At 47.8% G+C, this 22,663-nt stretch overlaps 1 protein-coding gene across 10 annotated transcripts in view; it reads right to left on the reverse strand.

The window, feature by feature from the left end:
• Positions 1–3,541: 3,541 nt before the first annotated feature.
• Positions 3,542–22,663, reverse strand: part of Asap1 (ArfGAP with SH3 domain, ankyrin repeat and PH domain 1) — a 300,809-nt gene continuing 281,687 nt past the window's right edge. For 8 of the 10 annotated variants that reach the window (XM_029531154.1, XM_029531149.1, XM_029531152.1 and 5 more), the window contains 5 exons: positions 18,536–18,605; positions 15,671–15,729; positions 10,756–11,255; positions 8,821–8,943; positions 3,542–6,260 (listed from right to left, as the gene is read on the reverse strand). In XM_029531154.1, the coding sequence (XP_029387014.1) occupies positions 6,186–6,260; positions 8,821–8,943; positions 10,756–11,255; positions 15,671–15,729; positions 18,536–18,605 (827 nt within the window). In that variant the 3' untranslated portion in view covers positions 3,542–6,185. The remainder of the gene's footprint in view (positions 6,261–8,820; positions 8,944–10,755; positions 11,256–15,670; positions 15,730–18,535; positions 18,606–22,663) is intronic. The other 2 variants (XM_021217340.2, XM_029531150.1) reach the window with 1 other exon arrangement.

Raw genomic sequence — 22,663 nt, forward strand, 5'->3', positions numbered from 1 at the left:
CGGGTTGGTGGTTGCTGGCCCCCAAGGCTGACTATGGAGAGAGCAAGGCAAGAGGATTCTGACTTTACAGTTCTGTGTCCCAGCCAGCCAGAAGGACAGAGGACTGAGGTTCAGGGGTGCCTTAGGAACCATCCACAGAACAAAGCCTCTACAAAGCCCTAAAAGGATAGAGCTTCAAGGGAGGAAACTGAGCACCTGCCACTGGCTGGAGGGTGGGAAGCTGACCTGGTTTGGAAGCCGGCTTTCTGTCTTACTTTACGCTGCTTACATCTCCAATTCATTCCTGTGCGATGTCCTCTATTAAAAACCTGGTGAATGACTTTCCTCCAGTTAGTTCTGTGGCCATCCTAGCAAGTGAGTCCAAGTGGAGTCTGTGGGAACCCCAACTGATAGCCAGTGTCAAGCTTGTGACTCCTGCTGAGGACTTGGGGGGACAAGTCCTTCCCTCTGGCAGAGATGGCATCAGGACTGAACTGTGCCGGCACACCCATCTGGTGCCTCCTGCAGCAAGCACCTTTGCAGCAGAGTCCCTTCTAGCTAGCACCGTGTCACGTGCTGTCATTCGACGACTGCCAAGTGATCACCGTCTGCATGGTCGGCACTCAGTGGATTCTTTAATTTCTCACTTGTCACTGAGGAAGGTGAGGAGAATCCTTCCCACTTCCTGTTTTCATTTGGGGATCACAGTTCAGTGGTCTTTCCCAGGTCTACAGGGGACAGAGGAAGCCAGTGGGTGGCTCTGGAAGACACCTTTCCAGCTATTGTAGCTGAGGACCAAATACCACATACACATCAAAGGAAACAAGGCTCTTGGGGCTTCAGCAACCTGTGCTGGCCTCTCAGTAATATCTGTTAACACCTTTGTATGTGGCCGTGGCTGGGATGATCTGGGCCTGCAGCATGCCGATGTCTGTGTCCCTTTCCACGTACCTTTCTATGGTGCAAGTGTCAGCTGCAGTTTTCTAAGGGCCAGTTCCATGATGGGCAGGGTTTACACTATCAAAGCAGGTCCCTGTGCAGAGCCCTGTACAGGATTCCAGGCCACACCCTCCCTTCTGGTGACAATCCTAGAATTAAGATTGGAGCTGTCGTCCTGGAGTGACCGTGTCTACTGCTGGTACATGGGGGCTCATCTGAGGGCTTTGTTTAAAATGCTGATTCTTGGGCTCTCTCCCGGGGCTCCAGGGACAGAGATTGGGAACACGGTTCTCTTTTGAGCCCAGGGGCTCAGAGACCAGCCAGTGCATTTTCAAGCTGGTGCAGGTGACATATTTATCCTTTGCTTTCTGATCTGCTTGGAACTGTAAGTTGGCATTTGAATCCCAACAAAGGCATTTCCCCCAGTGGAAGCAAAAAGCCTTCATAGTCCCTGGCTAGGGTTTACTGAGTGCTAAGACTTTTGCAAACAGCTATGTTTATCTGAGCTTTAACTGCTGTTTTCAGAAGCTTACACTCGGAGGCTAGGTTCAAATCTAGCCTCCAACACCATCAACAGCTTGACTCTTACTAAAGTTACCCCTTAACCTGTGAACCAGCATCATCTGTAAATACCCCGAGAGAACTCAGCCTCAGCACCATTATCCTGTAAGGGAAGGCAGGGCTGGGAGCAGCGTAGCAGAGTTGATTCTGGAGTCATCCTTCTGTTTCTGGCCTATTTGCTTACGGTTGCCTGCCCTGGCTGCTTTGGGGAGCCACCCTCTATCTAGCCCTGAAGACTGTGAGTTGAATCTTTAACAGCCGCCTCCCTGTTGCCAGTCCCCGTGTAGCCGAGCCCACATTTGTAAGATTCATATATCTTATTCATTTACCTGAACTCTTCCTGCTCTGCGAGCGCTGCAGGGAGAACGTGGAGCTGTCTTTGCACCCATAGGTCTGGTATCCTCAGGTCACAAAGGAAATGTCTGCATCAGCTTAGTAGCCTCATGTTAGTATTCAGCTGGCTTCATCCTCACCGGGGCTACTGGCCACTGAAGCCAGGCTGAGTGTATCAGCCTGGCACCCATAGATGCTGGCACACAGTGAACATGATACTCATGACAGAAGTAAGCCCATTCAATAGCCCCATGACACAAAACTGGGGGAGATTAAATATATTCCAGACACGAGAACCCACTGAAGAGGGCAAAATAAAAGTTGAACATCATTCGTTTGTGTCACCACCCCACCGCCCCCTCTGGGAGTTAGGAAGACTTACAAATAGGGGTGATCAGGCACAGGCTTAGAGTAGAAAAAGACAAGGAGAAAAAGGGAGGGACACTGTCATTGAGGTCACAGGACTTGGGCTAGCAACTGCTACCTGCCACGCTCTGTGGCCTGGAGGGGATCATCCAGTTATACCTCATGAAGCTCACCTCCTAGAAGGCTGTACCCAGGCTGAAGGAATATGAGCTGTTTGTACTGAGCACTCAGAGAGCCAAGGTGTGACCCCAGGGACCCTCCAGTTTCTAGACCATTCCCTTAGATATATATGGCTGAGGCTCTCCAGAGGTCAGCTGCTAAGTTTGTGTGTCATGGGATTGAAACCGTAAGCAACCAATGGGAGACTGGCATTTTATCCCAAGATAAGCTGGCTATCCTTGGATCCTGGATGGTACAGGTCACCGTTCCCCTCTTATGGAAAGATCCCAATAGGAAATCGCAGTCTTCCCCGTCAAAGCTGCTTTCCTTGGGTTGGACGGTGTTTGTCTCGCTTTGCGAACAGACAGGAAATGTACTAGCTTTCAAAAGAGGAAACAGCAACATCTTCCTGATGCAGCTTTCTTCTGCTCCCAGCTATCTCTGATTAGAACCCTGTCCTGAAGCCTCTTGACTGTAGGGATCTTGGGAATAGCCTCAGAGTGAGAACAGAGCATGTAGACTCCTGACTCAGGGCTTTTCCGGCCACCGGCCTCCACCCTTGCATACTTTCCCCTGCACTTCATTTCCAGGCTCCCTCGGGTGCATAGAGGGGACAGTAGATACTGCAGGGTGCATTTGTTTCATCCACCCAGTGTTGTGGCTGCACCAGCAGTGACAACCATGCAAGACGGTCAATGCACATTAACAGATGATCCTGGCCACAAGGAAAGGCACAAAGTTAGAGGTATGCAAATAATCTCCTCTGGGCATGCTATATCTGTTGCCTTGAATGGTCAGTAGCCGTGGCTACCTGCAAGGACCACCACAGGAGATCCTTTACATTCATCACGAAGGAGGAACTCATGAGGTTCCTCCCTGAGGAGAAACAGGTAGTTAAGGCGTACAAGGGCCTCCCCTCCCCATACAAGGTGTTAAGAGTTCTTAGTGGTGTAGCTACCTATAAGCTGCCCATGCCCCTATGAGTAACCGCTCATAGAAACTCCTGTAAGTAGCCGCAATTAAACACACGGATTCACATTGTCTGGTCTGCCCTGCCTTTAGTGCCATATCTGGGATGAGCAGTTATACACACGGTGGGAGCGAGGGGGGGACTGGGCAAGCCTGGAAGGCTACACGCTGTTATGTATCTAGAATGAGCTGTGACAAGAGTGACTCGTGCTTTCCATCTCTGCCCGAAATCCACACCATTTGGTTTGTCTGTTTGTTTTTATCAGTCAGAAAGTAGTGGACAACTCACAAAATGGCCTGATGTCAGATGCTTGGGATCAACTGAGAATATGTTTATTTAAAAGCAATTTTAAATATTAAAAAAGTAGAAATTAACACATACAGTACTGAGAAACTGTCACATTAAATACATGTGAAATAAAAAGTGTACTGATGCTTCATGGTGACTCCCAGGTACGAATGTGGGATTTAACTAGTGGCAGGCATGGCTGGGCTCCTAGAAACCATGTCCAAGTAGTAGGCAATAAAAAAATAAATAACAACTGCTGTCCAACAGGAAAATAAGACACACTATTTGCAGACTAGGGGGGAAAAAGGAATGAATTTGATCTTTCTTAAGGTTGCATATGTTCAAAATAATATGTCATGTACAAAACTGTAGATAGTGGCTTACCCCGTTCCAGAACAAGGTCAGATTTAAACTTAACAAGATTGCCAAAGGAATGTCTACCTAGTTTTCCTATGTCCCACAGTACGATGGAGTACAGGAAACTCAAATTCCTGATGGGAAACAAACAAAAACCAGAAAAGGAAGGGATGAACATACATTTGTGTGAGTCCCTGCAGGTAGCAGAAGAGAATAACAACTCTTCGTCATTTTAGAGATGGAGCTTGCTTATCTAAAAAACCAGCTTATGATCAAATCAGAAGACAGCCTAGACCTCCAAAATGCAACTTCCATGCATCTTAAGAATGTGTGAACAAAATGACCACCACTACCACATTCCCGAAGCCATTGAGGCCTCTAAGCCATGGCTGCCGGGTGCTGCCGGCCTTACGCCAGCGTGCTGTCACATGGCTGCTGGCCTTACACCAGCGTGCTGTCAGGCACCTATGGCTCCTGGGTTTGATGCACAGGTGCTCAAGATCCGTTCCCAGTAACAGCTGATGGAGTATTTTGCAGGTTTGTCCTGCAAGGTTATTTCGTGGGTGGCTATTCAGAGTTCTCACTGTCTCTGCTTAGGCAGAACTGAGTTTTTTTACCGAGCCCTGTGGCTCTTCCCACAGGCTTGGGGGGAACTCTGCTTCTGTGAAATCAGTGCGTTTTTTTATTCATTGCCAAGATTATCTGTTTAAGAGTATTTGTCTTCTGTGCTGTGCTCAAAATGAACTTAACCAAATGTGACATGGCTTGACAGCACACCTCAGAATCACAACAGGCCTGGACCCAGGAGTAAAACGGCTACAGCATCCTTTCCCCAAACTCACTCTGAAGCCAAAGGTGGAAATGTAATGTGCTATGTGGGCTGAGGGAAAAGAATCAAAAGAAAGCAAAACACAAGCAATGACAGAGACAGACAGACAGACAGACAGAGATGGCTTGCAGAGAGCTTTATCACAGTGCAATTCATAGCAGCGTCCCACAACTCGGTTATAAACTGACCTGAAGGGCACGTGTTTACTGGCTAAGTTGAGGGTATGAAAATTACTCTAGCATTGGAGTTTAAGGAAGAGAAGAGGAGGGGAAAAAGAAAAGCGTGGGGTCAGCACCTGGATTCTGTACGAGAAAATGGAAAGACCGACTTTACAAGTTTTCCAACTTGAATAGTAAAAGTTTAATCAAGAACAAAGTGAAGAAAATCATGTCGAACTGACCCCTTAGACGCTTTTCAACACCACTGGGGGTGCTGCATTAACACGATGTGCAAACACTCTGGAAAAGGCCAAATGAGTGACCAGAAACAAGCATTGTTGCAATCTTGTAACTTCTGCTTTAATGGCAATCAAGTTTAAAACTGTACAGTTCACTTCTTCATCCTGTTTGTTCCTTTATAAAAGGCAGAATTCGGGTAAGCGTCTAGATGCATGCATAACGTAGAGGCAGAGAGTTTCTGGCAGTCCTTGGTTCCTGAAAGTTGGACTTCATCAGACATGGTTTTAAGCTTTTGTCAAAATATTCATGAAGGATATGTTACTTCTGCATAATGAGGTAATATCTCAGGGGTGGCCACTCGCCATAAGATGTACAAATCCACTCATCTAAACTTGCACGAGGCTGCATATGCTGGAAAATGCTGCAGAGGGTTTTGTGTCAGTGAGTATTTGCTGAAGGAATAACACGACTAACTGAACACTTTTCTGTAATAAATACCAAAGTAGTTTTTTGTAGCTGTAAACTGTGTACACAGATAACTACAGGCTGGCTGGCCAGGGACTAACTTTACGTTCCACCGGAAGCGCAGACCCCACCTCTGCTAATGTTGCACGTTCAGTAACACCATTGAGAATACTGCATTGTTAGGAGTCAGTACTGCACTCTTCAACGGCTGCCGGAGACTCCTCACCTGGAAAGCCAGCGGTTCCTATACTCCAGGTTTTTGTTTGCTCATAAAACAGCACAGAGAGATGTAAGTGCTAGATGCCAAGGATGGCTTTGGCAAACCAGTAAGGCGCACCAGGTCCCGAGGTTACCCTAATACTGGTGAAGGCAGAAGACCACAGGATATTTACAATACATACTATATTCCCCTCCTGAGTGGCCCTTCCATGAGTTCTTGGTCTGTAACAGCAGCTATATACATGTTGTACACAGGATTACATGGAGACAGCGGTCTGGCATAAAGGGTGTGGATGGACGGACGGAAGGTTCTGCTTTTTTGCTAGTCAGACAGGATGTGGACAAAGGACACTGGAAAGACACCCTTCCTTTCAGGCTGTCCTTCGATATGCCCGATCTGTAGGGAGAAAGGAGTAGTTAGACAGGAGATGGCAGGCAGCACCCAGTGATGGGTGTCCTGGATGCGGGCCTACCCCGAGTCTGCCTGTAGGCCTGGGGTGGCAGCAAGCTCACCCACCCTGCCCTGTGGTGAACTAAACAGTGTTTGATAATAATAGACAGCGTGGCAAAGCAACAGCACCAAGAGCAAGTCCTGGGTCTTTCGGAGGTGTCAGCACGTCCTGTGGTACTGCACGGAGATGGAATTACTGAGGAAGGCTTCTACGGGTGTCAGGGGTCCACACACTTATCCCATGGGTAAGCTCGGACAAACCTTCATAAACCTCTTGCTTATAAAACTTGGTTGAAAAAAAAAAGTCCCTCTTCAGGCTCATGTGATTAAGATGAAAAAGGACAACTGTGCACACAGCAGGCAGAGCTCTGTGCCTTCTGGCCACTGCAGATGTGGTCAGTGGGCTGAGACTGAGTGGCTGGTGGCAGTTTTACCATTTGCAGTGTAACCTGCAAGCCACGGTTACTTGCAGAACTTCCCTAATTACCTCCACGAGATCAACGTCAACTGCACTGAGAAGCATCCTGTTGTGGGCTCTCCATAGGAAGCACAGCAAGAGCATGGGCACTGGCTGTAAATGCCCACTGGGTACACAGAAGGCTGCACTAGAGAGCTGGGCAGGAAGCCGGACAGGCTGGCTTTCTGTTTCCTTCCTGTAGTAGCCGAAGTAGATTGTGGTATGGACTCAAGAGCTGGGCCCAGGCCTCCATGTTCCTGTCTCCTCTGAGGAATGCGGTTAGGGGTGGGACCTGGCCTATTTCTCTCCTACCAATCTTAGTTGGTTCTGTGCTCAGGTTTCCTGAGTATTAGGATTTTAAGCTCTTAACTGGGACAAGGGTGGGTTGATGGCTTATAGCATTTTTCGGAGGCATGATTTTAAAGTCATAAAAATGTTGCTTTTTCTTCCAAGAGTCTCAGTTGGAGTCACTTGTTTCTTAGCAGTGACTATGGTCACTGCTGGATCAATGTAGTAACATTAACAGACTGAAGAAGAGTGAGCTCTATAGCAGGGTGGTGGTGGAACATGCCTTTAATCCCAGCACTTAGGAGGCAGAAGCAGGCGGATTTCTGAGTTTGAGGTCAGCCTGGTCTACAGAGTTCCAGGACAGCCAGGGCTACATAGAGAAACCCTGTCTCAAAAAAACCTAAAAGAATAAGCTCTAGATATTACCAACTCCAGGAGAAACAGGTTTACAGACAGGATGAGCTTAATTCAAGTCCCCAGGATTTGATACCACTGGGGGGGGGGGCTTCGGACTCTGAGTCACTGTCCTAAGCTGGCCTTTTAGTGTACACTGGGAATAGACTTGGCTCAGCCAAAGAAGAGCCTCTGCCAGGGAAGGGCGTCTGAGTATCCCCAGCTCATCCCGACCCAAGCAAGTTTACCCTCAGGGTTGCTGGCCTCAGCACTGCTGATGCGCTCTGCTGGGCAGCTTCTGTGAGCACTGTAGTGTCAGTGGCACACCTGACTTTTACTTGTTGTATACCCATAGTCTAATTCCCAGGTTCTGATCATTAAAACATATCCTGACGGGCTGGAGAGATTGCTCAGAGGTTAAGAGCACTGGCTGCTCTTCCTGAGGTCCTGAGTTCAATACCCAGCAGCCACACGGTGGTTCACAACCATCTATAATGAAATCTGGTGGCTTCTTCTGGCCTGCAGGCACACATGCAGGCAGGATACTGTATACATAATAAATCTTAAAAAAAAAAAAAAACACAACAGAACAACAACAACAACAACAAAAAAAAAAAAACAAAAAACCAAACAACCAAACAAACTAAAAACACGTCCTGACAGTGTCCAAGGACCCAGGGTGGCAAAACATCCCACCCTTGTTGAGAAAACTACTTTAGTCAAAGCAACGTTTTTACAGGTCCAGAAAAAGAAAGCCAAAGGTGTATGTGTGCTCATGCGAAAGCAAGTGAAATGTGTGTTTCTAGGCAGTCACCAGTTCTGCTGGTCCAACCAGGAACTGCAGGTTACTTCCTGGCAGACAGATGTGATCCTCTCTTGGAAGGAGGTAAAATTCATGCTGATGTTGAGGAATGGAAACAAGGCTTGTGTTTGTGGACACAATTGTGATTGTGTCATTTAACATTCTAACAGTGTGTGCTCTCTCCTGAAGATCTGAGGACTGGCTTAAGGGCCGAGCTTGCATGGGGCCACAGAGAGTGACACAGGTAAGAGCAGCAGTTCATATCTAGAGCCAGGCCCAGTCTGGAATTAGCTCTGTGACCATGCACTGTGACCCAAGCTCTTGAACAACTAGAAAGTACACACAAAGAGTTGGCTGTCATGGGACATCATGGGGAAAGTGTAACCTAAATGTTCTTGGTTCATTTTCAAGGTAAGATTGTCTCTTTGTAGCATTAACTTAGTGACAGAGGGGCAGACAAGAGTGACATGGAGTGAGTCACACATGTGCTAGGCAGGATCCTACAGCCACCTAAGGAGTGGAGGCTAGAGAAATGCAGGGTCAGACAGATAAACACAGGTACATACCCACCACTCCTGATCCTCTTCCCCGGTGACAATGATCACTTCCCCCTCAATAAAAGTGAGTTCATCATCATTATCTGCCTGGCAGTCATAAATGGTCTTCACCCGCCTCACTTTATTTTTCCCCTGCAATTAAAAAAAAAACAAAACAGGCTTAAGTGGAGAGCAGATAAACAGAACAGCACTCTTCACAAGGTGCTCACCCAGCCAGGTGATTTCTCTGTGCCCAGCTTAGGCTTTCGTGTGTTTGTGTGTGTGTGTGTAGAAGACTGACACATTCCATGGGTATTATTGTACATTTGTGTGTGTGTGTGTGTGTGTGTGCACGCGTGCGTGTGTGTAGAAGACTGACACATTCCATGGGTATTATTGTACATTTGTGTGTGTGTGTGTGCGCGCGTGTGCGTGTAGAAGACTGACTCTCTCCCTGGGTACTGTGTATTCTCAGGAATGGCAGTCCCTCCTCTGGCTGGCATCACCAGATAACTTTTGGCAGAGAGCAACCAGTTCAAGTAGCTACCACAACTCAGCTTTCTCGAAATGCGTGAAGGGATCTGTCTTCCCTCTGTCCACCCTCCCCCAGCATCAGCTTGCAGAGAAATGACAGCAGAAGCCATAAAAAAATTGTTTGGAAACGACATAAAGCAAAATGTGCAGCTTCTGCATGCTAAATGTGCAGCACAGATGGATCTCTTAATGCCTCATGCAAAACAGGTCAGGCCAGGCCAGGGAAGCCCAGGGAAGAAGAGCCTGGGTCTAAACACTTGTGACTCTGACCAGTGCTTTTTGGCTGTACTTCCAGTTCTCTCAAGACAGGAAGATGGAAACAGAGTCTAACACCTTCTAAGGAATACTTTTAGCACCCAGTTACTTAGATCATTGGCAGTAATAACTGCAAGTTATCTCTTTAAGTGTTCTGGGCCAAGGGTCTTTTCCTCTCTGTCCCTGGCTTCTCTCTGGCTTTCCTGATGATCCTCGCTCCTTCCTGAGCTCCTGGGGGAGAGGTTGGGACACGTGTGCTTGGAAGATCGGTAGAGCCATGGCAGCAGACTTTCATCTCAGCGCTGAGACTGAGATGAGGGCCTGCAATGTGTCCACTTATAGGGAGTTTTATGTGGACTACTGTCCCTATTGCAGGCAGCAGCAGCTAGAGTTCTGTGCACAACAGAAAGAAGAGAACAGCCGTCAACAGTGCTGAGGAAGGCTGGAAGCCGGCAAGCCAACAGCGGGCTCAGGTCCCTGCAAGGACGGCTACTTTACCTTTAGTGTAGCACTGGGATAATAAAATGACCCAGCAGAGGCATACTACTACCACAGTATGTAGTATGAGTTTTGGTTCTCTCCCTTAATCTGTGTGTGAGACTGTGAGGAACGACAGGAGCGCTACTAAACCCCATCGGGCCTTTCCCTCTGGTCCCAGTGGGGAGGCACAGTGAGGAGCATGCACTCAGAAGCGACTCAGAATTCATGGACAGAGACTGACCCTCCGGAAGAGTGAGTTCAACCCTCGAGGTGCCCGAGTCAGAGGCACAGTTGCTGAATGTATGCTATGTGGCCACGACACACTGCTCACTGGCCACTGTGCTACTATCACATAGGCCCTTTCTGGACTCGAGGAATCAGACCCAGAGAATGGAAGGACATTGCTAGCTAGGCAGTTACATCAGGCATTGAAGCCAGGTCTCAGAGCATGCCAGCTGGGGTTCAAATGCTGGTCCCCACCAGGTTCCACACCACCGCCAATGCTTCAGTAGGTGGGAGAGTGAGTGCGGGCCTCTGCTCTCTTCCTATGGTGGAGCAAATGGCCTCCTCCCACCCTTGGGAACTGCAGTCTGAGTTGGGGTACAGAGCACACATACAGCTCTGGGTCCAGTTCCTAGCACCAGGAAGGAAGTGCTTGAGCCCTGCGAGAAGAGCCTGACACTGGCTCCCACCCACCGTGTTGATTTTTCTCGGCAGTGGTACAGGTGTCTCTGGCAGCGTGGGTGTGAGGTCGTTGGAGTCCTCAGATGCTTGCTTCTGGATGGCATCTCTGGACTGCACATTTGGAGACAGATCCCCGGTGTGTGACCTCTGTGTGACCTCTGAGGGTGGCTGCACCTTGGCTGAGACATCGCCAGCCTGGGACTTTGCCAGCAGATCCCCCAGCTGTGGCTTAGGGGGAAGGTCCTTCACCTGTGGCTTGGGAGGTAAGTCTGAGAGCTGTGGCTTGGGGGGCAGGTCACCTAATTGGGGCTTAGGGGGTAGCTCTCCAGGCTTAGGTGGCAACTCTCCAATTTGGGGCTTGGGGGCCAGTTCCACAGGCTTCGGGGGCAGCTCTCCAAGTGGTGGCTTTTGGGGTAACTCTGTCAACTGTGATGATTTCTGAAAAGTCTCAGGTGGGATGTTGGTTCTGTCGAGGGAGAGATGATGGCTGGTCTCAGTCTTCCTTAGCGCCACTGTGGGGAATGATGACAAGAGAAGAGTCACGGTATTGGAACCAAGGACAAACACTACCCAGAGTACTAACCTGAGTGAGCGCTGGGGAGGAGCAAGCCCAAAGCTGGTCCACGTCTAGCCCAGGCCAGGATAAAGTCGGAAGCCGAGAAAGATCTACATTACAGCTCACAGCTCTGGGCCTTTACTAAGTCAGTGTGTGCTGACCACATCAATTCAGAATTAAAGAACATATAATATGATTTATGAAAAGAAGACTTCCTTGTATGTCAGTCTACTAATAAATTTAGTCATTTAAAAAATTTTAAGTATTTTTCTCCTAGATTGTTGCTGTTTCTGTATGTTTTGTTTTTCTGAACAGGATTTCTCTGCGTGGCCCTGACTGTCCTGGAACTCTCTCTGTAGACCAGGCTGGCCTCTAAGTCCGAGATTTACCTGCCTCTGCCTCCTGAGTGCTGGGACTAAAGCTGTGTGCCACCACACTCTGCTATCTCCTGTATTTTCCCTCAGGTATAACTTTTAAAATATATTATTTAGCAAAAGCATTTGCCATGTTATTTAAGTTTATTAGAAGTACAGCTACACAGAGAAACCCTGTTGATAAGCCAAAGAACAAACAAGCAAACAAAAGTACAAAGTTGCTTGTGAAGGGGTGTGCCACTCACTTCTCTAGCTGTGCCTATTTCCCCTCATTAAGAGGTTTCCTCTGTTGCCCATGCACTACCACATGGGCAACATGTGGTACTACTCTGCTGACACACATGGACTGATAAACATGTCACTACACGCACTGCTATGTTACACATTGTCTAAAACTGCTTTTGCCACTTCGCGTGCTTGGACGTTCCTAGGTCAGTGTCTTCCATTCTCTAACAGCTACACCCTACTCCATATCTGGAAAATGCCACTCAGTACAATCACCGTTGTAACAGAGTAGGGACTTGAAGGGTACCACCTGTGACACTCTTAGGGCATTCCAACGCACACATGCACGCACACACTCACTCACTCACTCGCTCGCTGTGTGTGGTGCTTTGAATGAGAATGGTCCTCATAGACTCATATTTGAACACTTGGTCTCCAGTTACTAGAACTGTTTAGGAAGGGTTAGGAGATGTGGCCTTGTTGGAGGAGGTGTGTCCTCTGAGATTTCAAAAGCCCATGCCAGGCTCACTGTCTCTTCCTCTCTGAGTACAGATCAGAAGTAAAGCTCTCAGCTACGATTCCGGCTATGATGATTATGAATTAACCCTCTAAAACTGTAAGCAAACCCCCAATTAACTGCTTTCTTTTGTAAGAGTCATCACGGTGTCTCTTCAAGAATAGAGTAGTAACTAACACTCCTTGTCAATATACGACTTTGGTCAATAACGCAACCACTCTGAATTTCAACTTCCTCACCTTCAAAACTCTTGTCTCAAGGACGATCATGAGGATAACATGAATTAGTCAAGAAAAAGAATTTGCAGTGAAGACACAACTGGTATCAGTATTCTACAGGGGAAACACTATTTTGTTACTAAGTAGGGTTCCTTGAGGCTAAGTAAGAGCTGTAGTCCTCTGACTGTGGTTCTTGTCTTGGTATGGGAGCTGGGCACTTAGTGTGTGCTCATAAAGGTACACCAAGGAGATATACCAAGGGTGCTGCCCTCACCCTGTAATGTGTTTAGAAAAAGCATTCTCAGAAAAGAGGGCCAAAGACAAAGAGGGGATGCCTCAGTGCTATCCACTGTCCAGCAGTCCTGAGAGTGCATCTGCTAATGGCTTGTCATGCCCCTCTCTAACGATGTGAAGGATGTGAAGCTCAGAGAACCCTGTTCATGGGCTGCCCCATGTGGCATAGCTCAAGAAGTAAAGCGAGGGGCTAGAGAGATGGCTCAGTTAAGAACACTGGCTGCTCTTCCAGGGGACACAGGATTGATTCCCAGCACCCACACGGCGGCTTATAACAGTCTGTAACTCTAGGCCCAGAGATTCAATGCTCTCTTCGGGTTTCCACGGGCTCTGAGAGTTCTACACAGGTTTCAAGAAACTTCGACAAAGGGACTCAGCTTTGACAATAACCAAGTCTGACCAAACGATCAGTGTGCCATGTAGGACCCAGGCTGCAGCTGAAGGAACAGACCATGGTTAATGATAAGAGCAGCTACAAGCCTCTCTGTGTAGAATGATGGATAATGACTCAGAAAATGCTCTGCAAAAGCATGAATCTGCATCTGTGACAGCTGCCAGAAATGCAGAGGAGAGAGAGGAACATGAGAAAGGAACACTGGATGCAAAGAGCAAGATCCAGGACGCAAGCCCTGTGGGCTCTTGACAGGACGCAGGCCCGGTGGGCTCTGAAGCACTGATGGACGGTGTGACACAGGCACTGCAGTTTATGTTTATGTCACTTGAGAGTCTCCTCAAAGCCCCACATGTATGATGCTGTCTTGGTTCTGAGGTTGTATGGGTGGGAAAAGGTCATGAGGATGGAACTCCTGCGACTGGATTCTTGTGGTCTTATAAGAATAGAGCACACACAGACTTACATATACTCCCTGTCTTCAGCCATGTGATTTCCCAGGTTAGCAACAAGGCAGGCTGTTGCAGCAAATGATGCAGCTCCTAGACATGACACTTCTGGAACTGTCAGTCTAAATAAGGCACTTTTCTTTAGAAGGCTACCAGCCTCAGAAATTTTATTTTAGCAATGATACATATAAAAAATAAACAAAAGTACTTTAATCTAAGAGACTTAAGACATGACTGACTGTATTTTATTTTGTTCCTTATTCAAGTAATTTGTTTTAAAAACCCACTTATGAGACAACTGAGGTGAAAGAACTTTTTTTGATTTTTTTTGAAGATACCAAGACCGGGTTGCACACACATGAAATGACATGGTGTTTGGGATCTGCCATGGAATGACAATGGATTACTAAGTAGGGAATCAGACAAAAGACCAGGGAAATGCTTTTCAGCAATGAAGATGAAGAGCTCCTGGAAGGCTATGTTATAGTTTGGGTTTTATTTTTGCATTTTTAAGCAAGTTTGTTATGGGGAAATTTCAAACAGTGAAAATATTGACAGAAAAAGTGCAGGCATTCTGGGGAGCACAGATCAGGATGGGAGATCTGGTAAACATGGCTGTGTTCTGATGGATGTCTCAGAGGACAGTGATGCCGGAGGGGCCAGGAGCTGGAGTGCTGTCCTGACCAGGACTACTGACACACAGGCTGCTGGGGCACAGGGTATGGCGGGGGCAGGCTTATACCCTGAAGAAACTGGGTCTTCTTCTTCTTCTTCTTTTTTTTTTAGGACAGTGTTAAAGGAGGGTGACACTTGTGAGGAGAATCTATCTGGAAGCTGGGGACTTCGTGAGATCATGGTCAGTTATTGCCACTGTGACTATTCCTGTAGGTTCTGTCCCAAGTGAGCGCACACACAGGGTCAGCCACTGAGCACTTTGCAGTGGAGGATGGTGAATGTCAGGGAGAGCTTTTTCTGTTGGACTCACACTGGGTCAGGAGGATGGGGAGGGCATGAAACAGAGGCAGAGTAGCAGCAGCCACAGGGGGCCTAGGAATCCTTTGGGTTTGAATCTGGGGGAAGCAGGCAGTGAGGCAGGTAGAATAATTCAGTGGTCATTATGAGAGACAGGGCAGAATCTGGGCAAAAGCACCAGGAGCCACCAAAGACTGTGGCTGCACTTGGGACAAATCACCACCACTTTGACTGAGACAGCCAGACTGGAGCAGAGAAGCCAGCCTTCCTGCTCCAAGGTCAGCAGCCTTGTGAGACTCAGCTACTGCGGCAGGAGCACAGCCCCGCTGCAGATGTGGCAGTGTGGTGCAGAGCGGTGCATCCTAATGTCTCTACATTAACCTCGAGTTTGCCTTCTCCTCTAGCACTGAGCTGGGAGCAGTTCTGCTGTGGACACTGAGCACAGGCACTGACAACCCGGAGCCATCAGTTCCTCTGAGCATTTCCCCAAATCTAACAGAGGCCTGCTGGCAGGAGGCGTTCACAAGGTCCTAATGAAGCAGGCGCTTCAGACGGGGGCTTCATGACTCTAAAGGCAAGTGGAGCTGTCTCTGTGCACCCATTTGTGTAGTAAGAGGCTGAACACTTCGTTTTGTCAATGAAAAGCATGGTCAGGATTTCAGAAGATTTGGTCAGAGAGCCAAGTGTGTGCTTGGCAAAGCAGCAGCACTGCAGACACTGGTTTCCTGTGCTTCCCAGGCACAGGTGTCCCTGCTCTGCACGACAGATGCCATCCCAGGAAAGGCTGCCTGGGCTACCGCCTTGTGAGGGGGCCATCTGAAGCATGACCTCACCCTGTCCTTACACAACCTCAGTACTACAGATGAGCGCTCCAGGAGAGGCAGTGAGTGACACTTTAGTAACATGTGACTGTGAAGAGGAGGAGTCTTACCTTTCTGAGGTAGTTTAGGAAGCACTCTTGGGCCAAGGGCAGTCTTAGCAGAACTGGTGCTGATTAACAAATAACAGTTGTTTAGAACCTAAAAGTGCCATTTTCCAACACTGATCTACGATCCAGGTTAATTACAGTCATTTCAAAATTATCTTAAAGATTTGTTCTTTTTTTTTTTTTTTTTTTTTGAGACAGGTCTCAGTTTTACTATGTTGTCCTGGCTGGCCTGGTACTCATTATGTAGAACTCTATCTGCCTCTGCCTTCTCAGTGATGGGATTAAAGGTGTGAGATACCATGCCAAAACTCAAACTTTTTTACTATGGCTGGAGAGGTGGCTCGGAGGGGAAAGGCGTGGCCACACAGGTGTAGGTAGCATCATTAGCCAAATCTCTAGAACCCACAGAGAGGTAGGAGAGAACTGAGGCCACAAAACTTGTCTTCTTAATTCCACAAGCCCAGAAGAGCTACTTGTATCTGTCTCTCTCTTACACACACACACACACACACACACACACACACCCCGACTCACACACCCTACCTCTAATCCTAACAAAGACAATTTAACAAAAGATTATAGTGTACTTTTTATATGCTGTCTCGTCCAGATGGAGAAATACTTGGATATGTGAGAACGCCCAACCAGGCCCCTCATCTCAGAGCTTTGTATGGAAGTGATCACGTGCGAAAGCTCTGGGCACTCTGCACACTGTGAGGCTTGATGTCCTACACAGAAGCCCTTCCTCTCACATCCTTCTGTAGGCAGCTCTCTTCACCCTCCCTTCCAGAGAACAGACTTATGGCAGTCCAGCCCTGCCCTGGAGTGGCCTCTCTTTGGAGGATATGCAAATAAGTAGGGGAAGTAACACCTAAGCCCCTGCTCCAGGCTGCATCTAGTTGTTTGAATAATCAAATGTGACATCTGCTAGCTGGAAGCCACTACTTCCCCTTTACAAGAGGCTGAAATGCTCCTCAGGGGTCCCAAAGAACACCTTGTATTCAAGGAACAAGAACAGCCACGCCCCTGGCATGCACCTCTGAGAACCCCCTTAGGGCCTCAGGCCTCTTCCTCTGTCCCCTGGTGTTCCAAGAGCTGGCTGACCTTTCCCTTTTTTCTACTGACCTAACTACCAAACAGAAGGAGTCAAAGAAAGGGGATGTGATAGGAGTTCCCCTTTCTGTCTGGCTCTGAGATTCCCTACCCTCTCCAGCTCTTGGGCAACACAACCTTCCGCTCTTGGGGGCAGGGAGTAGCCATGTTCAGAGGAAGCTACCAGGACATGGGACATGAGACATGATGAAGAGGAGAGGCTGGGTTTCCATTCTTTACTGTTCTCTCCTCATGCTTTGCCTTAGCATCCTTTTGGGGAGGCACAGCTGCCTGATCAGTCACCCTTGAACACAGGGAAGGTCAAAGCCTAGAGGATCAGAGATTCCTTTTAGGAAGTCCCTGTACCAGCACTGCACAGGGGTGGCCTCATACCATCGGAAAACACATACATTATGTTACAACTCAGTTATGGAGTAACAACGAAACTAATGTGATGGTCGGTGCCACTGCAACACGAGGAGCTGTGCTAGAGGTCGCAGCATTAGGGAGGCTGAGGTGAGACCTGGTGCTCTGGGTGCTCTGGGTGCATGAGGGTGGGAATGCGGCTAGTTCATAGCCGCTCGGTCCTGCTTACAAAGACTCTGTGAGCGTGTTAAGTCATTCTGCCCTCTCTGCAGATGACCCGCCCCACTGTAGCTACAGAAGGAAGAGTAAGAATGGACCCAGGCTGGAGGTAAGTGAAGGGATGGAGAGCCACTTGGACATCTGATTGACCATTTAAATGCTCGGAAATAGGACTGTGGTAATTTCGCTGATCTCACTGGGTTAGAGACTAAAAGAGAGAGTTCTAAAAGAAGTGGGGTTTTATTTATTTGTTTTTTATTTAATCTTTGTTATAGGATCAAAGCTAGCCTGCAGCTGATTCTCTCTGGCCAGGTGTGGAGGTAGCTCTCTGCAACCTGACTGAAGTTCTAGAGGAGAGGTGGAAAACCATGTCCTCAGGAAAGTTCCCAAAGTGCCTAAGCTTTAGTGCATGGAGAGGAGAAGAAACACTACTTTTAGTTTAAAAACAAACAGATAAGCCCTTCTCTCCTTAACACACACACACACACACACACACACACACACACACACACACGAGGTCTCATTTTTATGTTAAAAAAAATCACTTAAAATGTTTGCTCAGTAAAAAGGTGAGAAGTAGGCCAGGCATGGTAGTGCACACATTTAATCTAAGCATTGGGAAGGCAGAGAGGCAGGTGGAGCTCTGTGTGTTTGAGGTCAGTTTGGAAAACATAGCAAGTTCCAGGACAGCCAGGACTACATTGTAAGACCCCCCACCTCCCGCTTTTTTTCTTAAAGAGAAGAGGAAAGAAAAAACGAGCTGGTTATGCTGGCTTATGCCTATAACCCGTGTTTTTGAGAAGCTGGGGTGGAGGAGTACACAAGTTTAGGTCAACACAGGTTAGAGTGTGACACTGTGTCTCATAAAACCAAATAAGAAGAGAAGACTCATTCTGACAGTGTCTAGGTCATTCTATAACTGTGTGACCATCAGGGACTAGCTAACTCCTGGTGTTACTGCAGGGAGACAGATGGCTGTGCATACAGGTCTGTTCCAGGCAAGGGTGCCCACTGGGGCCCAGCAGGGAGCTACCATGTAGACTGAGCAAGGATGCCCAATTTCCCGTCCTAACGGATGCTGCCAGGTGCTGCACTGAGCAGCGTTGGAAAGTCAGGTAAAGGCCAAGTCTGTAAGTCTGCCCATAGCAACCATGAGCACGGCAGGAGAGGAAGGCAGGGGTGGTGGCTCACCTTGCTTGCTGAGACAGCCCCTCAAACTTGTTTGCCGTCTTACTTGAAGATGATGGGCCCACATCATTACCTACAAGGAAAGTCAGAGGTTATATTCTTCAGTCATGGACATGAGAGACACTGGAAAACAAACTGGCCTCCTGAAGGTTCCAGGATGCATCACAAGACCTCAGTCAGAGTAACATGTACTTCCTGTGTTAAAACAAAAACCAAACAGTGTCTGGACTGACACTTTTATTGCTAGCTAAGGACGAGGGTAATCAGTCTGCCTCCTGGTAGGTTTCTAAGATCATAGGAACTTCCTGATGTCCAGTGGCTACCGATCTGGTCCTTGGTCTGGAAGGACAGATAAAAATCAATAAAACATCAACTTCATCTAGAACAGTGGTTCTTAACCTTCCTAATGCTGCGACCCTTTAATACAGTTTCTCATGCTGTGATGACTCCTGATCATAAAGTTATTTCCACTGCTACTTTATAACTGTAATTTTGTTACTCTTATGAATTATAGTATAAACATTTTCTTGCGATAGAGGTTTGCCAGAGGGGTAGGGACTCACAGGTTTAGAACTGCTGGCCTTGTGGCAGTTAGTTACCAGGCAGGGAAAACACACTCAACTCACAAGTGAGGCCCATGTGTGTATGGGTGGCTGACCATGGGCACCATGGGCACTTGCACAGTGGGTATCCACTCAGTGAAAAAACTGTTTAGCACCAATGTATTATGTGCAAGGCATGAATGCAGAACAAGGACAGAAGCTAAGACTGTGTGGCTGCTGCTGTCACAGTGCTTAGGATCTGGCTTGGGGAATTTATATGAAGGGATGATTTAGTACTGTGGAATAAGAGAGAACTAGGCAGGGTGCTTTGAAAATTTAGAAACAGTTATCGGAAAAACCCAGCTGGTGAGCTAGGACATGGCGTGTGGAAGAGGGAGGAGAATTTCTACCGGGGCAGCATCCAAACTAGCAGAGCCCAGGAGAATAGATGTGCGCTTTGTGCGGCTGGGCAGAACTGGTTAGGGTGTAAGTGGGACTGTCTGTGACCACTGTACAGCTGGAGAAGTGCACAGCAGAGCTGGGCCTCAGAGTTCCTATAGACATTAGGGGACAAGAAAGGAAAAACTATTTCCCACTTTACGACGAGTCCCATGTCACAGCACATGTGTCATGTGTTTGCTCCTGTCAGCTGCCACTCTGCACAACATGAGAGACTGGCACTCCAGCCCTCTTTAAAGAGAAGGAAATGCGAGACTTAGTTTATGAATCGTTGCTGGTTCTACAGCTATGGTGAAGCCAAGAATCCTGACCACAGCTGTGTGCCCTGCCCAGCCTCTCAGGATACGCTGAGAGCAGCACAGATGACATCATCGCCGTTCATGGAGTACTTATCCCAAGCATGGTATTTGCCAAGTATCTGTAGGTAGTCAGGCTCATGAGAAATAACATAACCGCCTCTTCCAACCTGCATGTTGGCAAAAACAAAGGCCCAAGGGGAGAAAGCGAGTGATACATAGCCAGGGGCTCTCTCGAGAGTCTAAACTCTCAATACCTACTCTCCCCTCAGTCCAAACAAAACTATCCATCAGGAGAGACTAGTAGAGCTGATACCAGACCTCTTGGGCAGAATGTTCTGTAATGCCAGAACAATGAGACAGGAAGAAGCACCACCAACTTGCAGACTGACTGGTTATGAGAGACTCTTTAACCTTTGATGCATTTTCAGAAGCACATGGCCCAATACAGAGGCCTTCTCTGGCAATTCTCAAGAAATCTTTGGGGAGAATCTCCTTCAAGGCATGCATTTCCTCAGCACTGTATTTCATGCTGAGCCCACAGTCCTGGATACCAAGCCTTTCAGTGAGCCACAACAGAATGTTTGGGGAATAAGCTGTTGTTCCCACTAACTCCTTTTCTATGTGAAACCATTTCCAACAAATGAGTATTTAATTCAATTATACAGATGGGTATTTGTCAGTAGCAAGAGAGGGTCCCTGGCTCTACTGTGGTTATTCTCTGCTACTGCATAGATGAGCATCAGCGAAGGCTGGCAGTGCCCACACCTAAGGCCTGGATGTCAAGAATTCTCATTTAATGTCCCTCTTTGGCCATCTTCCCTCAACACTTGGTCAATTCTTGTATGTCTAAAGAACATGCACCTGGCTGACTTGATCCCCTACCCTCTTCTGGGAGGAAACTAAGGGGCAGATCTGGGAGCCGTACAAATCCAGGTCTGGATTTCTGGTGGACCACTGATCTGGACTGAGCTATTAGAGGATGTCACTCTTTCTGCTGAAAGATGGAGCTCTCCTTACCCACACAATAGGAGTAACAGTTGTGCCCACTGCAACAGACAGTATTAGACGAAAGGCTATGGGCTGTGAGCACAGCCCTGGTCTATAGGAGCATGATACAAAAGTAATGATTCTCCATGTCCTGACAATGAAACGTGATGGGGACTATGCTGACATAGTCAATAGGCCAGTACCCCATGATGGTACTCCTACCTCCCACACAGGGTCTGGACCAGAGTAATGATGGCTCCTGCTGCAGTCAGACAGGGCCAGCAGGCTTTCTGAGAGTATGACTTCTCGGACCTGGATGGGAAGCCATCTCTAGTGGACAGCCATGAATTCCGTCATTCTCAGAGACAGGCAAGGCTGGCTAGTGTGTAAGTAGAAGTAAGCTTTAAATAGATTCTCAAAGACAGCACTCCAAAGAGAAGGTGAAGCAGCACAGAAGGCTCAACCCTCTCCTCTCCTCTGTGCAGCTTCAACTTGGCCCTTGGAAAAGTCCTGGTCATGTCAGCCAGAGGCAGTAAGAAGGCTGCGCTCAATTGCTGGCCAGGCGACTGGAGAATCTGAAGCCAGTTCTCTGCTTTACTAACCATTCAGCCTAGAAGCCACAGGCTGGAATTTTGAACTGGTCATAAGAGCACGTAGGCTGCAGGGATCTTTTGGAACAGTGAAGTAGGATGTGGGTCATAAATTCTGAAGTTATCAATTTGTGATCTTATGCAAATAACTTTTCTGTGCTTCACTTCCTTGCCAGTAAACTGGGGTGATGTCATTGTATCTTATGGGATGGATAGGAACGCTCAGCACAAAAATGACTAGAAAATTATTTGCTTTATATTTAAAAAGATTCATAGGAGAGGAACAACTCAGAGTCTTAACCTAAATTTTTTTTTCCTTGAGGCCTTTTGACTGTAGGACACAAGGCACATGGACTTTAGGTCTCAATAGTCAGAGGTGATTCCTGGAGGCAACAAACGCAGGTTCTGTCCTGATTTCCATATCACTTAGATGTATGTGTTAAAATATATGTAGGTTTGTTTTAAAGCCGGTAAATTAAAAAGGGTGAAGTTCAATGAAATGCAACTTCCAAGGTCATGGGCTCCCCACAGATCTTATACTTGGCTTTGTTTTCCCATCTCAAGCCTGCCTGAGAAGTCTCCTGAGACAGATGGCTGAACTTGCCACCAAGCAGGACTCCAGTCATGTGATGCACTGGCTATTCTGGGCACTGGGACACTAGTTCTGGCAGGAAAAAAGCCTGGAAGGGTTTTCCTTGCTTGGACAAGGCTGGACACAGCACAGAATGCTGCTTCAGGGGACAAGGAGGCACAGCAGTGAGTGGGGCTGTGCAGGACAGTCCTTACCTCTGGCAAGGACAATGCCTTCACCAGGTCTCTGATTCTCAGGCAAAGAGACAACTGTGGTGAGGAGGGCCAGCCAGATACTCACTCTCCTGCCCTTTTCCAGCCATGCCATGCAACAGAAGGCAGCCTGTGGACAAGGTGAGGAGTGCAGGCTCTCAGCCACACTGGCTTCTCACATACCAGCCATGAGAAACAGGACAACTTCTTAACCTTTAGACTAGAATCCTTAAAGCCCAGGAAACAGTGTGTTCTATCCTGGAGACTGTGGGCAAGAATCAGCTCCATCGGTGAATGCAAAAGTCCTAAGTTGGATGGAGTGTCTGCCAAGAAGGTAACATGCGGGATGGTGAGATGGCTCAGCGGGTAAGAGCACCCGACTGCTCTTCCGAAGGTCCTGAGTTCAAATCCCAGCAACCACATGGTGGCTCACAACCATCTGTAACAAGATCTGATGCCCTCTTCTGGAGT

This window comes from Mus pahari, chromosome 17 (genome assembly GCF_900095145.1).
Source record: "Mus pahari chromosome 17, PAHARI_EIJ_v1.1, whole genome shotgun sequence".
NCBI lineage: Eukaryota > Metazoa > Chordata > Mammalia > Rodentia > Muridae > Mus > Mus pahari.